Raw genomic sequence first — 14,128 nt, 5'->3', positions numbered from 1 at the left:
TCTTAATCTCAGGAAACAAACTGAAGGTTGCTGGAGTGGGGGGTGGGATGGGAGGGATGGGGTGCCTGGGTGATGGACACTGGGGAGGGTATGTGTTCTGGTAAGCGCTGTGAATTGTGCAAGACTGTTGAATCTCAGATCTGTACCTCTGAAACAAATAATGCAATATATGTTAAGAAAGAAAAAAAGAAGAAGAAGAATGTAGCAGGAGGGGAAGAATGAAGGGGGGGAAATCGGAGGGGGAGAAGAACCATGAGAGACGATGGACTCTGAAAAACAAACTGAGGGTTCTAGAGGGGAGGGGGGTGGGAGGATGGGTTAGCCTGGTGATGGGTATTGAGGAGGGCACGTTCTGCATGGAGCACTGGGTGTTATGCACAAACAATGAATCATGGAACACTATATCTAAAACTAATGATGTAATGTATGGGGATTAACATAACAATAAAAAAATTAAAAAAAAAAAAACCAAAGTAGTAGTGACATCTGCTTAGCTCCCAAGGCCAGGCTTCTGTGATAATGGTTGCAGAGTCTATATACAGCAAACGTCAAATCCTTGCGTTAGGAACCTGATGGCATACTACCCAGGGTTGTAAATGAGCTCAGCTGGTCAGATGTAAATCAAATAGGTAAACACTCTTTGGGTTATATAGATAATCTGTGCCCACGTTGTTTTGAATCTAATTTCTAATGTTCTAATATTTTCTTTAACTTTGAGTTTATTGATGCAATGAAAATTACATGAACTATAAGCTCTGTTATGAGAATCCCAGTAGACTGGGCATCACTTGTTTAGCAAATTTGGACTATCTGATGATACATTCAGGTAGGCTGATCAATTATGCACCAGTGAAGAGGAAATAAAACAAGGCCAAGACTTAGCACTATCTTTGAATCCTGTTGTCAGGTTTAGGTTTACTTATAATAATGCTAATCACAATGATAGCTAATATTTATTAAGCACTTAGTTGAAGCACTGTTCTCAGAAGCCTAAATGTTTATTAGTTCATTTACTCCTTATAATAAACCCTATAAGTTAAGCTATTATTATATCCCCATTTTATAAATGAGGACACGAAGGTATAGTAGAAGTGGCGATATATAATCGGTGCAACTGGTGAAATAAAATGAAATTACATGTAAGGGATTTTTCAAATTATATTTTTGTTTGCTTAATGGTTATACAATATCAAGAAAACACAAATGCAACATTTAAGCTGAATCAATAATCTAAATTGTTTTAACTCAATCTATACTTAGACATATGTAATTTTTTATCTGTTCTCATTAATGTAGCTGAATGTGTACTTAGATTTCCTTTTCCTGGATTCTTTTAACATGTTATTTTAAAAATTCTGATGCCAAATATTTAATAGTTTCCTGGAAAAGTCATTACAAAGGTTATTATTGATATGTAGTAAACAATGAGCCATTACTTTAAGGACAAATGTACTGCAGATGAGCTGAACAGCTTTTTGAAGTTGGTTAATCAGAAACATTTACCATCAGTTGTTTATGTGACTGTGTCCCCTCTTCCACTTCACTGATCAAACCCTACCTTGATTTTATCCATATTTCACATGTATGCAACTGTCATAATTCATCCATATCACTGTCATCGCCATGAATACCTTTTGCTAGGGTTTCTTTAGAAGACTTGGAGGAAGTACCTTAGAATAAAATATTTGGGTTTTTTGGTGTTCCTTAGATGCAATGCAGCCGTTCCTTAAGGTCAAACCTGGAATATCAACTCTGCCCCCGGAGGTTGCTGTAATCTCTGCAAGATGCTTCCTGTGTTATACTTTAAATTGTTCAAGTGTACTCAGATGTTACCAAAGTTACCCAGTATGTTGAAGTTACAACTACAAATGACCACATTATTTAAGAGCAAGCCTTTGAAGTAAATGCGATGAAAAGCTTATGATATATTATAAAACCTGCCCTGAATTAAATATAACTAATATTTTATGAGTCATTCTGTCCGAAATTCAGTTTGACTATCAACGTCTGCTCTGCCCAGTCTGACCTTGACAACAGAAGTTCCAGTGCATGAATTTATTATGTGGAGATTATCCCCAGACAAAGGAAAAATGTGCTCAGAAGATAATATTGAGAGTGGCTCTGTTTAGGAAGCCTCTTTCCGTTTTTTATGGGCCTAGAGCTGAGGCATACATGTGGAAATCCCCTTAGGCCACCATTATATTCAGTGATACGGTTTCAACCATTTGAATTATAGGTCTTTCTAAAAAAATCACTTGGTCACATACATTTAAGAGAGGAACATTGCTTTGTCAAAGCTGGCAGTACCAAGCTATAGATAAAATTATAACAATGCTTTTATTATCCATGATGGGGGGAAAAATGTCTGTAGGGATCAGAAACTGGATGAGTAAGCATAAAGTGAGGTCATAGACTAGTTTCATTTGTTCCCCTACACAATAGTTACAAAATGTATTGGAGGTAATTCCAGAAGATATATCAAGGGCTTTAGTTTTTTATCAGAAATAATTTTCATTTTCCAGTCAATGCATATCTTATTTCTTCCACCATTAATTCTACAATGTGGTCTCAATTATATCAGTAAGAAAAGTGGGAAACAACCCATCCTGACCCCAAAATTTTGAATTAATAAATGTTCTTTATCAAACTATTACACAGATTAATGCACCACAACTTGTGGGATGATTAAAATGACCCGTTGTTATGGGAATCAGCAGCACAGACCCATAGAATTTAATTGCAGGAAAGTTCAATGTCATATAGCTCTATACTTTAATCCATTAGTATTGCTGTGCATTTTGGAGGTTAAAACCTGGCTATAAAAGAGAATCAACTTCCTATTGCTAGCAAATGGTTCTACTTCTAGGAAAAGGTTATTATTTAAAAGTATTTGACATAATTTTTGGATTGGATTTTAATTCTTTGATAACTTGTTTTTTGCTTTTTTTTCTTGTTTTTAACAGGAGGAAAGATTCATAGATTCTACAAGTTACCTCCGCATTTTAAAAGCAATTCCAATGGAATTCAGTAATTTATTTGAGAGCTGATTAATTAATAAGTAATAATATAACAATCTCAAGATTAACTGATTAGTCAGTTGCAAGTAAAAGCATGCCTTGCTTCAAAATGTTTAAAAAAGGGGCACCTAAAAAGAGGGAACATGATATGATGAGCACTGGGTGATATACTCAACTAATGAATCATTGAACATTATATCAAAAACTAATGATGCACTATACTTTGGCTAATTGAATTTAAATTTAAAAAAGCGGGGGCACCTGGTTTGCTCAGTTGGTTAAGTGTCTGCCTTCAGCTCAGGTCATGATCCCGGAGTGCCGGGATCAAGCCCCACGTTGGGCTCCCTGCTCAGCGGGGAGTCTGCTTCTCCCTGTACCCTTCCTCCTGCTCCTTCTCTCTCTTTCTCTTCCAGATAAATAGATAAAATCTTTAAAAAAAAATGTTTACAAAAGACCAGCTGACATTTTGCATATTCAGATGGAAGATTACTATTCCTCTAACATAGAAAAATGATTTTATTCCTTCTTTATTAACAGAAAAAAATTATAACATAAATTACTTGACATTATTGAAATGATATGCCATTTTACACCCCTCCAGTGCTTATCTAATCATTAAAGAGTGACATAAAAGCAGAATCCTAACCTTGAACTCATCTCCCCTTCTGAACTTGATCAAGTTTAACTCAGATAAATGAAGTGGGTGAAGATGAACCATATGTCTAGAGAGGATATATGTCTGCCAAAAGAAGCTAACAGCCCTTATCTGTCAGATCACAGTCTCCTTAGTGCAGACATGTATGAAATAAACATCTTTTCCCTGTAATGCAGCTAAGGAATTTCTTCTTTCTCCTGCTCCCTTGCACTGATTTAAAGTAGAGAAAATACCTGGAAACAACAGGTTGGGCTATAAGATGTGGCCTATGTTGTAAATAAACTCAACAAATTAAAGTATCATATGTCCCCAAGTGGGGGCCTTTTAATTTGCTTTCTGAAGTGATTCAAACCAGCATCATGTTAAAAGAGCAAAATCTTTCCTGTATTTGACTGAACCACAGCCATTAACTTGCTTGGCCCTTTGGGTATATGGCTTAACATTTCTGATCACAGTTTTCCCATCTAAATAGAATGTATAATATTTAGGTCTTTTTCTTCATACTATGTATTAACTTCCAAAAAAAAAAAAACCAAAAATAAAAAACCAAAAACAAATGTTCTTTTTGTAAAAAGAGTATTAATTAAAATACACCTACTATTGTTGTAAGATTTCAGAAATTAAAATCATACTATTTGGTGTTTGCTGTGGTTTTTGTTCTATATTTCTTTCTTGGCTCAAAATTTGGGGATATGTTTTGTTTGCCCCTGCAGTTAAATGCATTTTTGATTCTGAAATCCTACAAAATATAGAATAAGGCAAATGTGCTAATCAGCATAATTCTCTGAGAAACTGGTCAAGAATGCATAGTAGGTCAGATGTTGAACTCAGATGCAAACTGCAATTTAGCATTTGTAACAGCTTCAGCTACCACTACACTCATGAAGCAGACCTTGGAGTTCACAGCAATGATGGTTATTAAGTCTTTGCTGACAATTCACTTCACCTTGCACACCTTGCATCATGTTTTACAAGGGACAAGGCACAAAATATTAAAGCCAACAAAGATTAGACAGGTTGTAAGCTTTACTGCAGCTACATGTCTTTTAATTAAAGCAAAGAGTTCTCTGTTGGGGTCCCTAGAGGTGATCAGGCCCATAGCACTGAACCATCCAACCAGCTGACCAGCCAACCATACAGAAGTCAGCACCTTCCTCCCATACAGATGAAGAGTATGTTTAATAAATTAAATAACTAATGAAAGACACAGCCAAAAAACACATAGTTACCTCATCTAATTCCATTTCATCTGGACTCTCCCATGGCTTGATAAATTTCCCACGAGATTTCTTCAAAGGCACAATTATTATGTAGTAACCTCTGCACAAGAATGGACAAAAATAAGATTAGATCAAAGGGAAAAGAAAACGGATATGTCCTTAAATCTTCCACAGACCAGTGATTGAGAATGAAAGCAAATTATGGACATGGAGTGACTTGTCCATCAATGAGAAATAACCACCTGTTTGCTCAATTTTAAAAACAACATGGGTAGACATTTATGTGTGACTTCAATGATCTTGTATGGTAATATCACCATGGTTGACTGCTCTTTATTAGGTATCATAAACAGAGCAGAAACAGTTTGTTAGGACCCTGGTGCTAGGCACATACAAGTTTAGTATACTGAAATCCAGCATCACCAGCTGCTGAACCAAGTATTTTCTATGACATCAATTTATAAGGGGATTTTATTTAAAGAAAATGTATAATAAAAATTACTCTTAGCTCATACAAATGCCTAGATGATGACGACAATGATTTCATTTATACTAAAATACTTTTTATTTGGATAAGAAACTAAACACATAAAAATTACCCACAACTTCACAACAGTTATATAATGATGTAATTGTTTTCAACCCATCAAATTGCAAACCTTAAGATAAATACTGCAGAAATTTGGAGACAATCACTATCTGAGAGCCTTCAAAATAGATCTCAAAAAATAAATGTATAAGAAGGGCAAAAGAAATTGAGTACTCACATTAAGAATAGTCAACTAAAATTTAAGTAACTATAAAGGTACCTGTTCACAAGTAGATATGGGTTATTTGAAAAATTGTTTTGCAATTTCCACAAAATGTATACCTCGCTCTCGTATTCATGGTTCATGACTCTGCTTGATTTTTGGTAGTAACTATACAAGAACTTTAAATGTATGTGTATAATAGCTAATACATCAATCACTTTCTACCTCTCAGGTATTATATTAAATGTATACAGTCTCAAAAACTATATAAGGACAGGTAACAGACAAAAAGATAAATCCAGAGAGATTAAATTATAACCCAAGTTAGAACATATAGTAAGGGGATATAAACCTATATATATCTTAACCTTGGCAAGAGTCCGGCTCTTTTTCTGTTTCATTTACTCTGTATTATAACATACTTTAAAAACTCCATTATTTTGTGGAGACTTGTGAAAATCAACACACACACACACATTTTTAAAAGAGAAGGTTGCCACACAGGGAAAAGAGACCACAGGATGGGCGCTACCAACCTTGCATTACATTGTATCACAGAGACCAACAGCACACATAGGAAGGCCTCTTTCTACTATATCAAAACAAAACCTGCAATAAACTCAGTAAAATCTTGTGATAAAGATCTCTGTTTCCCTGTGGGAAGAGCCAAGATGTCCATCGACAGATGAATGGATAAAGAAGATGTGGTATATATATACAATGGAATATTATGCAGCCATCAAAAGGAATGGAATCTTGCCATTTGCAACAGCATGGATGGAACGGGAGGGTGTTATGTTAAGCAAAGTAAGTCAATCAGAGAAAGACGTGTATCATATGACCTCACTGATATGAGGAATTCTTAATCTCAGGAAACAAACTGAGGGTTGCTGGAGTGGTGGGGGGTGGGAGGGATGGGGTGGCTGGGTGATAGACACTGGGGAGGGTATGTGCTATGGTGAGCGCTGTGAATTGTGCAAGACTGTTGAATCTCAGACCTGTACCTCTGAAACAAATAATGCAATATATGTTAAGAAAAAAAAAGAAGATAGCAGGAGGGGAAGAATGAAGGGGGGGAATCGGAGGGGGAGATGAACCATGAGAGACGATGGACTCTGAAAAACAAACTGAGGGTTCTAGAGGGGATGGGGGTGGGAGGATGGGTTAGCCTGGTGATGGGTATTAAAGAGGGCATGTTCTGCATGGAGCACTGGGTGTTGTGCACAAACAATGAATCCTGGAACACTACATCAAAAACTAATGATATAATGTATGGTGATTAACATAACAATAAAAAAGGGGGGAAAAAAAAAAGATCTCTGTTTCCATAAATGGAGTCTAGAGATGCACCGTCCAGTATGGTAGCCACGAGCGAGACATGTGGCTAGCCTGAACTGAAATGTGTTCGCAATGTTAAAGACATCAGATTTTTAAGACTTAGTATGAAATGTAAATGTAAGATATCTTGGCAATACATTTTTAATAGTGACTATATGTTAAATGATAATATTCTGGATATGTTAGGTAAAATAAAATATGCTATTAAAAGTAACTTTACCCATTTTCTTGTACTTTTTACTGTAGTTGCTAGAAAATTGAAAATTCCTTTCGCATGTGGCTTTCATGGTATTGAACAGTGCTATTTTAGAGTGTTTTGGTGAAGAATGTGGCACCTGGAGATACATCTGGCCCACAATTGAAGCTCTGTCACTAATTTGCTGTGTGATCTTGGGCTGATCATTTAACATCCCTTAATCTCAGTTGTATGCTCTGAAAAATGTGAGCACAGTGTGTGGCAGGTAGCACCAAACTGATGCAAGCTGCTGTTGTTAGTACTGACCATAATCGTGGGAGAAATGCATCTGAACTACATTATTCAACTAGGACTTAGTGACATTCCCCGAGATGCAAGTTCAGGAACTTGTCAAACATTTTTTCTCCCTAATCAAGAATTCAGGTCAAACCAGACAACTATACTGGAACCTTCTCTCCATGGTACTCTGAGCAACTAATCAACAGACTCCCAGAATCACATCACCGATCCAATCACTTTCTTTCCTACCAATAATCATGATGATCGAAGAGGATGAGAAGGAAGAGTTGGAGTGTGTGAGAGAGGCCAGTATCTTGTACTTTATGATCCAGAGTAAGTTTCCTCCTCTTCCTATCTTCCTACCACCTGAAGGATTTGCCAAACAAGTCCATCATGTTAAATGAGCCTGGAGAAGAATGACAGGGGCTACAACTGAGTGTACAAAATAACACTGCAGACGTACTTGATAAACACACTCATCAGGGAACCTCTTGCTTTTCACTACCAATTGCACCAAGTCAGGACTGCTTCTCTTTGCCTAAAGTAATGATATTACACATTATCCAGAGCTCCCATTGTCCTCTTTCCAAGTCCTGGAAATCAAGGTTAAGATGATGAATTCTATTAATTTTTCCTCTGCTTTCATACTTGAGTTGCTATTCTTGTACATGAAAAAAGAATCCATTCTTTTCTTCTGCCGTACTCCCCAACTGTTCATTCAACTTGTGGCTGGGATAAGAATTGAACAGCCTCCCCCATAGCAAGTAACTAACAGTGTGGCTGGATATGCATGGCCTTTTCTGTCTCCTGATGTCCAAAGCATTCATCTAGAGCAGTCAAAGTGGAGCCGCATCAAAGCAGCTCTCATTCATTGAAAGAAATCTGTCATAGGGCATTTGGAACTCCGTATTATAAGAAAGTCTGGCCTGGGACTAAATCCACACATTTTCACCCATGTTCTCTGCAACCATGGCTTTGCAAACACCCATCTCTTTGCCTTTCCTGAAACCTGGTTTTTCCCTGACAATCCTGCTTCCCTCACAGGCTTCTCATGTGGTGTCTGTTTATTCATGCCCCTCCCCCACCCACTCACCTCAGATGGAGGGCCTAGGGATTCCCTCCTGGCTCGCTGTTGCTTCTTCCAGGTATTTTTTCCTCCCCCCTTAAGCTAAAAACAAAAAGCAGGCCAAAAAACAAGTGCCTGTTTTTTTGAAGCTCATACATTTCAGCTATATTTTTATTATTTTATTATACTCTTCTCTCACTGATTTTTGTCATCTATGAACCTCTTCAGAAACCCCCTTCTCCCTCCCTCCCTCCCTTCCTTCCTTCCTTCCTTCTCTCTCTCTCTTTCTTTCTCTACCCCCTCTTTTTTTCCCCCAGGGTCAATGGTCTTCCTTTTCTCCTAAACTCTGCCATTAGCCTGGGTGATTTCAAGCTCCAGAGGGTACCATGCATCACCCAGGGCTCTCAGATCTTTGATTCTTCTTTTCTGGAGACTGCATCTTCCACTGTATATTAGCTAAAATCTGTAATTGCCCTCTGTGCCTGAAGCCAAGGAGCTGCACATGGCTTTAGAAATAATGCACGGGGGAGAATGATTTTGTAAATTCATATTCGGCAACTTCAGGCCTCTGATGCCGCCTGGCCAACCCACCACAATTTCCCAGGTACCTCATCCTTCCATTTTGTACAACAAGTTTTTCAGACCCTCTCCCCTGGCCTTGAACCTTAGACATCCTTACCTCCTCACTAGAAGATAGCTTTATGTTTATGTAAAGAGAAAATAAAAACATTCAGACTAAAACTCTCTCATCTTCCACCTACCAAACTATAAGGCTACTTGCATCTCTATGTAACCACAATCTGTCCTTTGGGCACAGCAGAGGGGCTGGCTCTATTTGTGAAGGCCAATCACTTTCTTGAATTGGTTCCCATCATCCACTCTCTTAGGAAGTTGACTATACATCATACCCCCTCTTTCTCATATGTCTCAACTTCTCCCTCCCCTTTGGCTTCTATTAGCTTCCAACCCTGTATAAATACCTGACATTTAAAAAACAAACAAACCACATCCCACTCCAGTCATCCTTCTTGCTCTCTCCTACCCCTTACTACCCAAATTCTGAGGAGACCTGTGTTTCTTGCTGTTCTCCACTACCTCATCTTCTGCTCACTTTCCACCCAATTATACTCTAGGTTCTGCCTCATTAGCCTACCTCACTGCCCATGCCAGGGTCCTCAGCGACTGGCAGGACTGCATCAGAAGGAGAGCTTTTGACTTTTGTCTTTTTTTTTTTTTTTTTTTTTAAAGATTTTATTTATTTATTTGAGAGAGAGAATGAGAGAGAGAGCATGAGAGGGGTGAGGGTCAGAGGGAGAAGCAGACCCCCCGCTGAGCAGGGAGCCCGATGCGGGACTCGATCCCGGGACTCCAGGATCACGACCTGAGCCGAAGGCAGTCGCTTAACCAACTGAGCCACCCAGGCGCCCCTTGACTTTTGTCTTATGTGATCTCTTAGCAGAATCTGAAAATGTTAATGAGAGCTTTCACGAAACATTCTCAGCCATTTCTTATACCCAACTCTTCTGGTTTTCCACTTACATCTCTCAACACATTAATCTTATTTCTTTAACAGGATTTATTACCCACTACCTTGCTATTAAATGGTAGAATCCCTCAAGTTCTGGCCAAAGACTTCTCTTTACTCCCTCTTCTTCCTACATGGTCTCATTCTAGCTCAGGGCATCAGTTATCAACTAGATGCAAATTATCTGCTGATTCATATCTTCATCCCAGAATGCCCCCTCCAACTCCATTTCTTCCTGTCTATGTCACAAAACTACCTCAAATTTACTGTGGTTAAAACAAAACAAAGGATATGCTTCCAAAATAAATCTCCCACCATTGTACCATGATCCATTTGCTATAAACCTAGATGTTATCACTGACAATTTGTTTTAACGCTTTCCCTCTCATATCCAATGCACCACCAAGTCCTATTACTTCCAGACTCTATCTATAGTCCACTTGCTTCTTCGTATCCCAGCAGCCACCACTCCGGCCTCTTTCCATGTCTCAAGCTACCTTTGTCTCCTGACTTTCTCTCTTCTTTGAACCTAACCGCCTCTAGTCCAGTCTCTGAAATTTTCATTTTGCAATAGACAACTGACTGTACCACTTCCAGTTTTAAAACATTCCAATGGACTCTCATTGCTCTTAATATAAAGGCCACAAAGTCTCATAAGACTCAGCAACATCTTGCCTGAATCCATCTCTCTGTGCCCTTTGAGCTACACCCTGATGGGTTTTCAGTTTCTTTTTTTTTTTAATTTTATTTTATTATGTTATGTTAATCACCATACATTACATCATTAGTTTTTAATGTAGTTTTCCATGATTCTTGAATTTACTTTGGTCTATTCTGTCATCAAACCCTTGATCATTCTGTTCTAACTGCCTAGAACCTTCTGTCACTTTCACAAGTCCAAAGTCCTCTCTTTCTTCAAAGAACAACTCACTTTTTACTTTCTAATTGAAACCTTTCCTGACCTCTCTGATTAGATCAATTTCCCCTATTATATGGTCTTAATGGACATTTTTACTCCATAATTTTCTTATACTATTTAAGACATGTATATTTAAAATGTACTGCTAAAGCAAATATACATATAACCTCACTGGAATTTTTTTTTTTTTATCTCTGCCATTTTATCACTGAGTCCTTTTTCCATTGAAAAGTGGAAGTGGGTGGAATAGGTGGCTTTTGGGAACTTACATATCTCTTAAATCAGGCAGTCAAAACACTCGGAGCCCTTCTCTCCAAGAACTTTCAACTCTCGACCTCAATTCGGCATTTGCTCCTTTCTCTAAATCAGCAATGACGTGGCCAAATACTGTTTATAGAAAACATACTTCTTTTTGCAAAAGTTCTTTTCTTTACAAGTGTAGTAATGATTCTTATTCTAATCTCATGGGATAATAAGAAAAAAAAAAAGATGACTCAGATAGGAAAAGTGAAATGGGGAGCTAAGATGCACTCTACAAATTGAAATCAAATTATATGAACTGAAAGAACTTGCTTGAAATGGAAAAAAATGTTTTTGGGTATAGACCAGCTTTATATATGGATAAAATTAAAGTTTACACTATGCTTAGCTTATCTGACTCAAGCTTGAAGTTTAAGCTCAAAATACATTTTTTGACATAGACTTTAACTATTAAACTAATAGAAAAATAAATAACTTCAGAATCAATATATCTGCAAATGCTCTGACTACTTATAAAGTAAGCTGTGTTTTCCCAGTATATTAGATTTAATTAGGTTAAATCTAACCTTCAGAATTTTAATTATATTAAGTAGAGTTTTACTAATTTTATTTAATATGTTATCACCAAGGGGCCCAGCTCCATATAATTATTTGGGAAGGCGAGCTCTGGTCTTTGTGGCAGTCCCTCTTCAAATTCAGCCAGGCTTTTTGTATTAGTAGAATGTATTAGTATTCTTAAACTCATTATTTAACTAGGAGGTCAAAATCTGTCTCAGAATTTAATGATGAATTTAATTCCTTACATAATATCATATATATATATGTGTGTGTGTATATATATATATACACACACACACATATATATATATTTTCCATGGTTATTTGGGTATATTTTGTTTAAATCAAATTAATTTACCATAGAAAACCCAGAGCAGGTTAAATGATCTTTTCAGTCTCTGTGTTTAAATTAAGGTTTTCAATCATTTTAGCTATGTGTTGTCAGACAAGTTAAAGTTACTTAATTGCTTAAAGCCTCATTTTCCTTTTTTATAAAATGGTGGGTGATAATGCTGGCCTCTGGGAAGCCTCTCCCTTTATCTCTCATCTAAATTCTCATGACAATCTACTGATCTTATTGCTCCATAACACTTAACACATTTCCATGATCTATGACCGCACATGTGCCTAATGACTCCTTGTTCTAAGGTTTGTCTGGGGCAGTTCTGTCCATTCTTACTTGTCCTTGAGTTCTTAATGGTTTATCAATTGTCCTAGAAAAAAAATGTCCTGGTCTGACCAACAAATCATGGTTCGTGTAAGTCATGGTTCAACATGTGGGCTTAGAGCCAGACTGCCTGGGTTCGAACCTTTCCTCTTTGGCTCTGCTCTCATGTGGCCAGGCCATGTTGACCCACCTCAAAACTTCCTCAGCCATAAAATGAGAAGCACCCTTCTTGTGAAGATTTCATCAGTTACTGTGTGCAATGCCCTCGCGCAGCAACTAGGAAGCCCCCTGTCACTATCACAACTATTTAGTATCAACTTTATGATTGTGGCCCGGCTGCTTAGAATCCCTGAGCCTCACTTTACTCACCCATAAATGGCATGAATACCTACCTCAAAGGCTTATTTTGAGACTTAAATAAAACATTCAAATGCCTTCAGTAAACTGTAAAGCACCACACAAGTTTACACCTTTACCACTGCAGTTGACAACCATGTGATGAGTGAATTATTTCTCATTAAACATTAAACAGATGATACATTAATACATTAAACTAGTAATAGTGCACACATTTTATGAAGCACCTTTGTAAGCCATGCTTCCAAGAATATCTTCTTTAAAAGAGGAAAAAGGCCAACCTGAAAGCCAAATTAGTAAGACCAAAGACATTTAAAATTCATAAAATGCTCTTATTCATTTCTATTTTTCATAAATATAAAATGATTACTATGAAATTAAGTTATATTAGGTAACTTCTGACAGCTTATCTCTTACTGCAATCTGTGTGGTACATTTTTCCTTACCACCCAGAGTAAAATCCTGCTCTGTAAAGTCAGGGAAGTTCCCTTCGTCACAACTTGCTTCTGAAGAATGGTGAAGTTGCCAGATTTTCCGACTCGCATTCTGCCCCCTCTATCTATCCATCCAAGTAGGAGCCTGAAGCACCACAAATTCCTGGTGGCAGAAATGTAGCCTCTCCCTGAGGGAGGTTCCCCACTTCTCCACACAAAAACCACTTATGAAAGAACACAGAAGCAATGAGCCTTGACTGTCACATTCACAAGAGACAGATTTGTTTCTGGGTGTTGGGAGGTTGGGGGTAGGGGTCAAGACTTCCCAATTACCTTGGCCGGAAATGAGAAAGCATGCTTTCTGTTGATAAAAACAGCCCTTCAATCACCAAAATTTCATTTTACTAGAAAACAAATTAGAAGAATTTTTCTAAAGAACTTTCACCTAAATGCAGGTTAGCAACCCAGCCCACAGCTCGGGTATCAAACCTGTCTTCTCTCCTCCTTTCTCCCCCGGCTTACTGAACAAAAAGCTACATCCCTGCAAGTGGCACAGCATGGCACACGGCTGCCTGCGATAACGGACTGCGCCCAACGAAGACAGAATGCGTAGCTTTATGTTATTATCCCTTTAAGAAGTCCAATGTATGTAGATTATTTAGCATTTTTACTTGTTTATTTTTTTCCAGCAGGAGATTTGCTTTTCATTTCCTATGGTTCTGATACTCTTCCCACTCAAATACTTTCCTAGTTTTGTCTTTTGCTCTTTTCCACAGAGTGACTAGAATATATTTCTGGGAATCTTTAACTCATTTCTAGAACACATTTTTTCCCCACAGTCATTTGCTTTCTTTTTATGTTACGAAATGGTCTCTTCTCTTTGT

The 14,128-nt window shown here is 37.6% G+C and overlaps 1 protein-coding gene across 50 annotated transcripts in view; it reads right to left on the bottom strand.

Annotated features, from left to right (window-relative positions):
- Positions 1–14,128, bottom strand: part of PTPRD (protein tyrosine phosphatase receptor type D) — a 2,332,398-nt gene that overhangs the window by 137,419 nt on the left and 2,180,851 nt on the right. For all 50 annotated transcript variants that reach the window (XM_032392357.1, XM_032392358.1, XM_032392356.1 and 47 more), the window contains one exon: positions 4,902–4,992. In XM_032392357.1, coding sequence (XP_032248248.1) covers positions 4,902–4,992 — 91 coding nt within the window. The remainder of the gene's footprint in view (positions 1–4,901; positions 4,993–14,128) is intronic.

Source organism: Phoca vitulina, unplaced genomic scaffold (genome assembly GCF_004348235.1).
Source record: "Phoca vitulina isolate PV1807 unplaced genomic scaffold, GSC_HSeal_1.0 scaffold67, whole genome shotgun sequence".
Classification (NCBI taxonomy): Eukaryota; Metazoa; Chordata; class Mammalia; order Carnivora; family Phocidae; genus Phoca; species Phoca vitulina.
The sequence above is the reverse complement of the archived record's forward strand: the minus strand, read 5'-3'. Positions and strand labels throughout refer to the sequence as shown.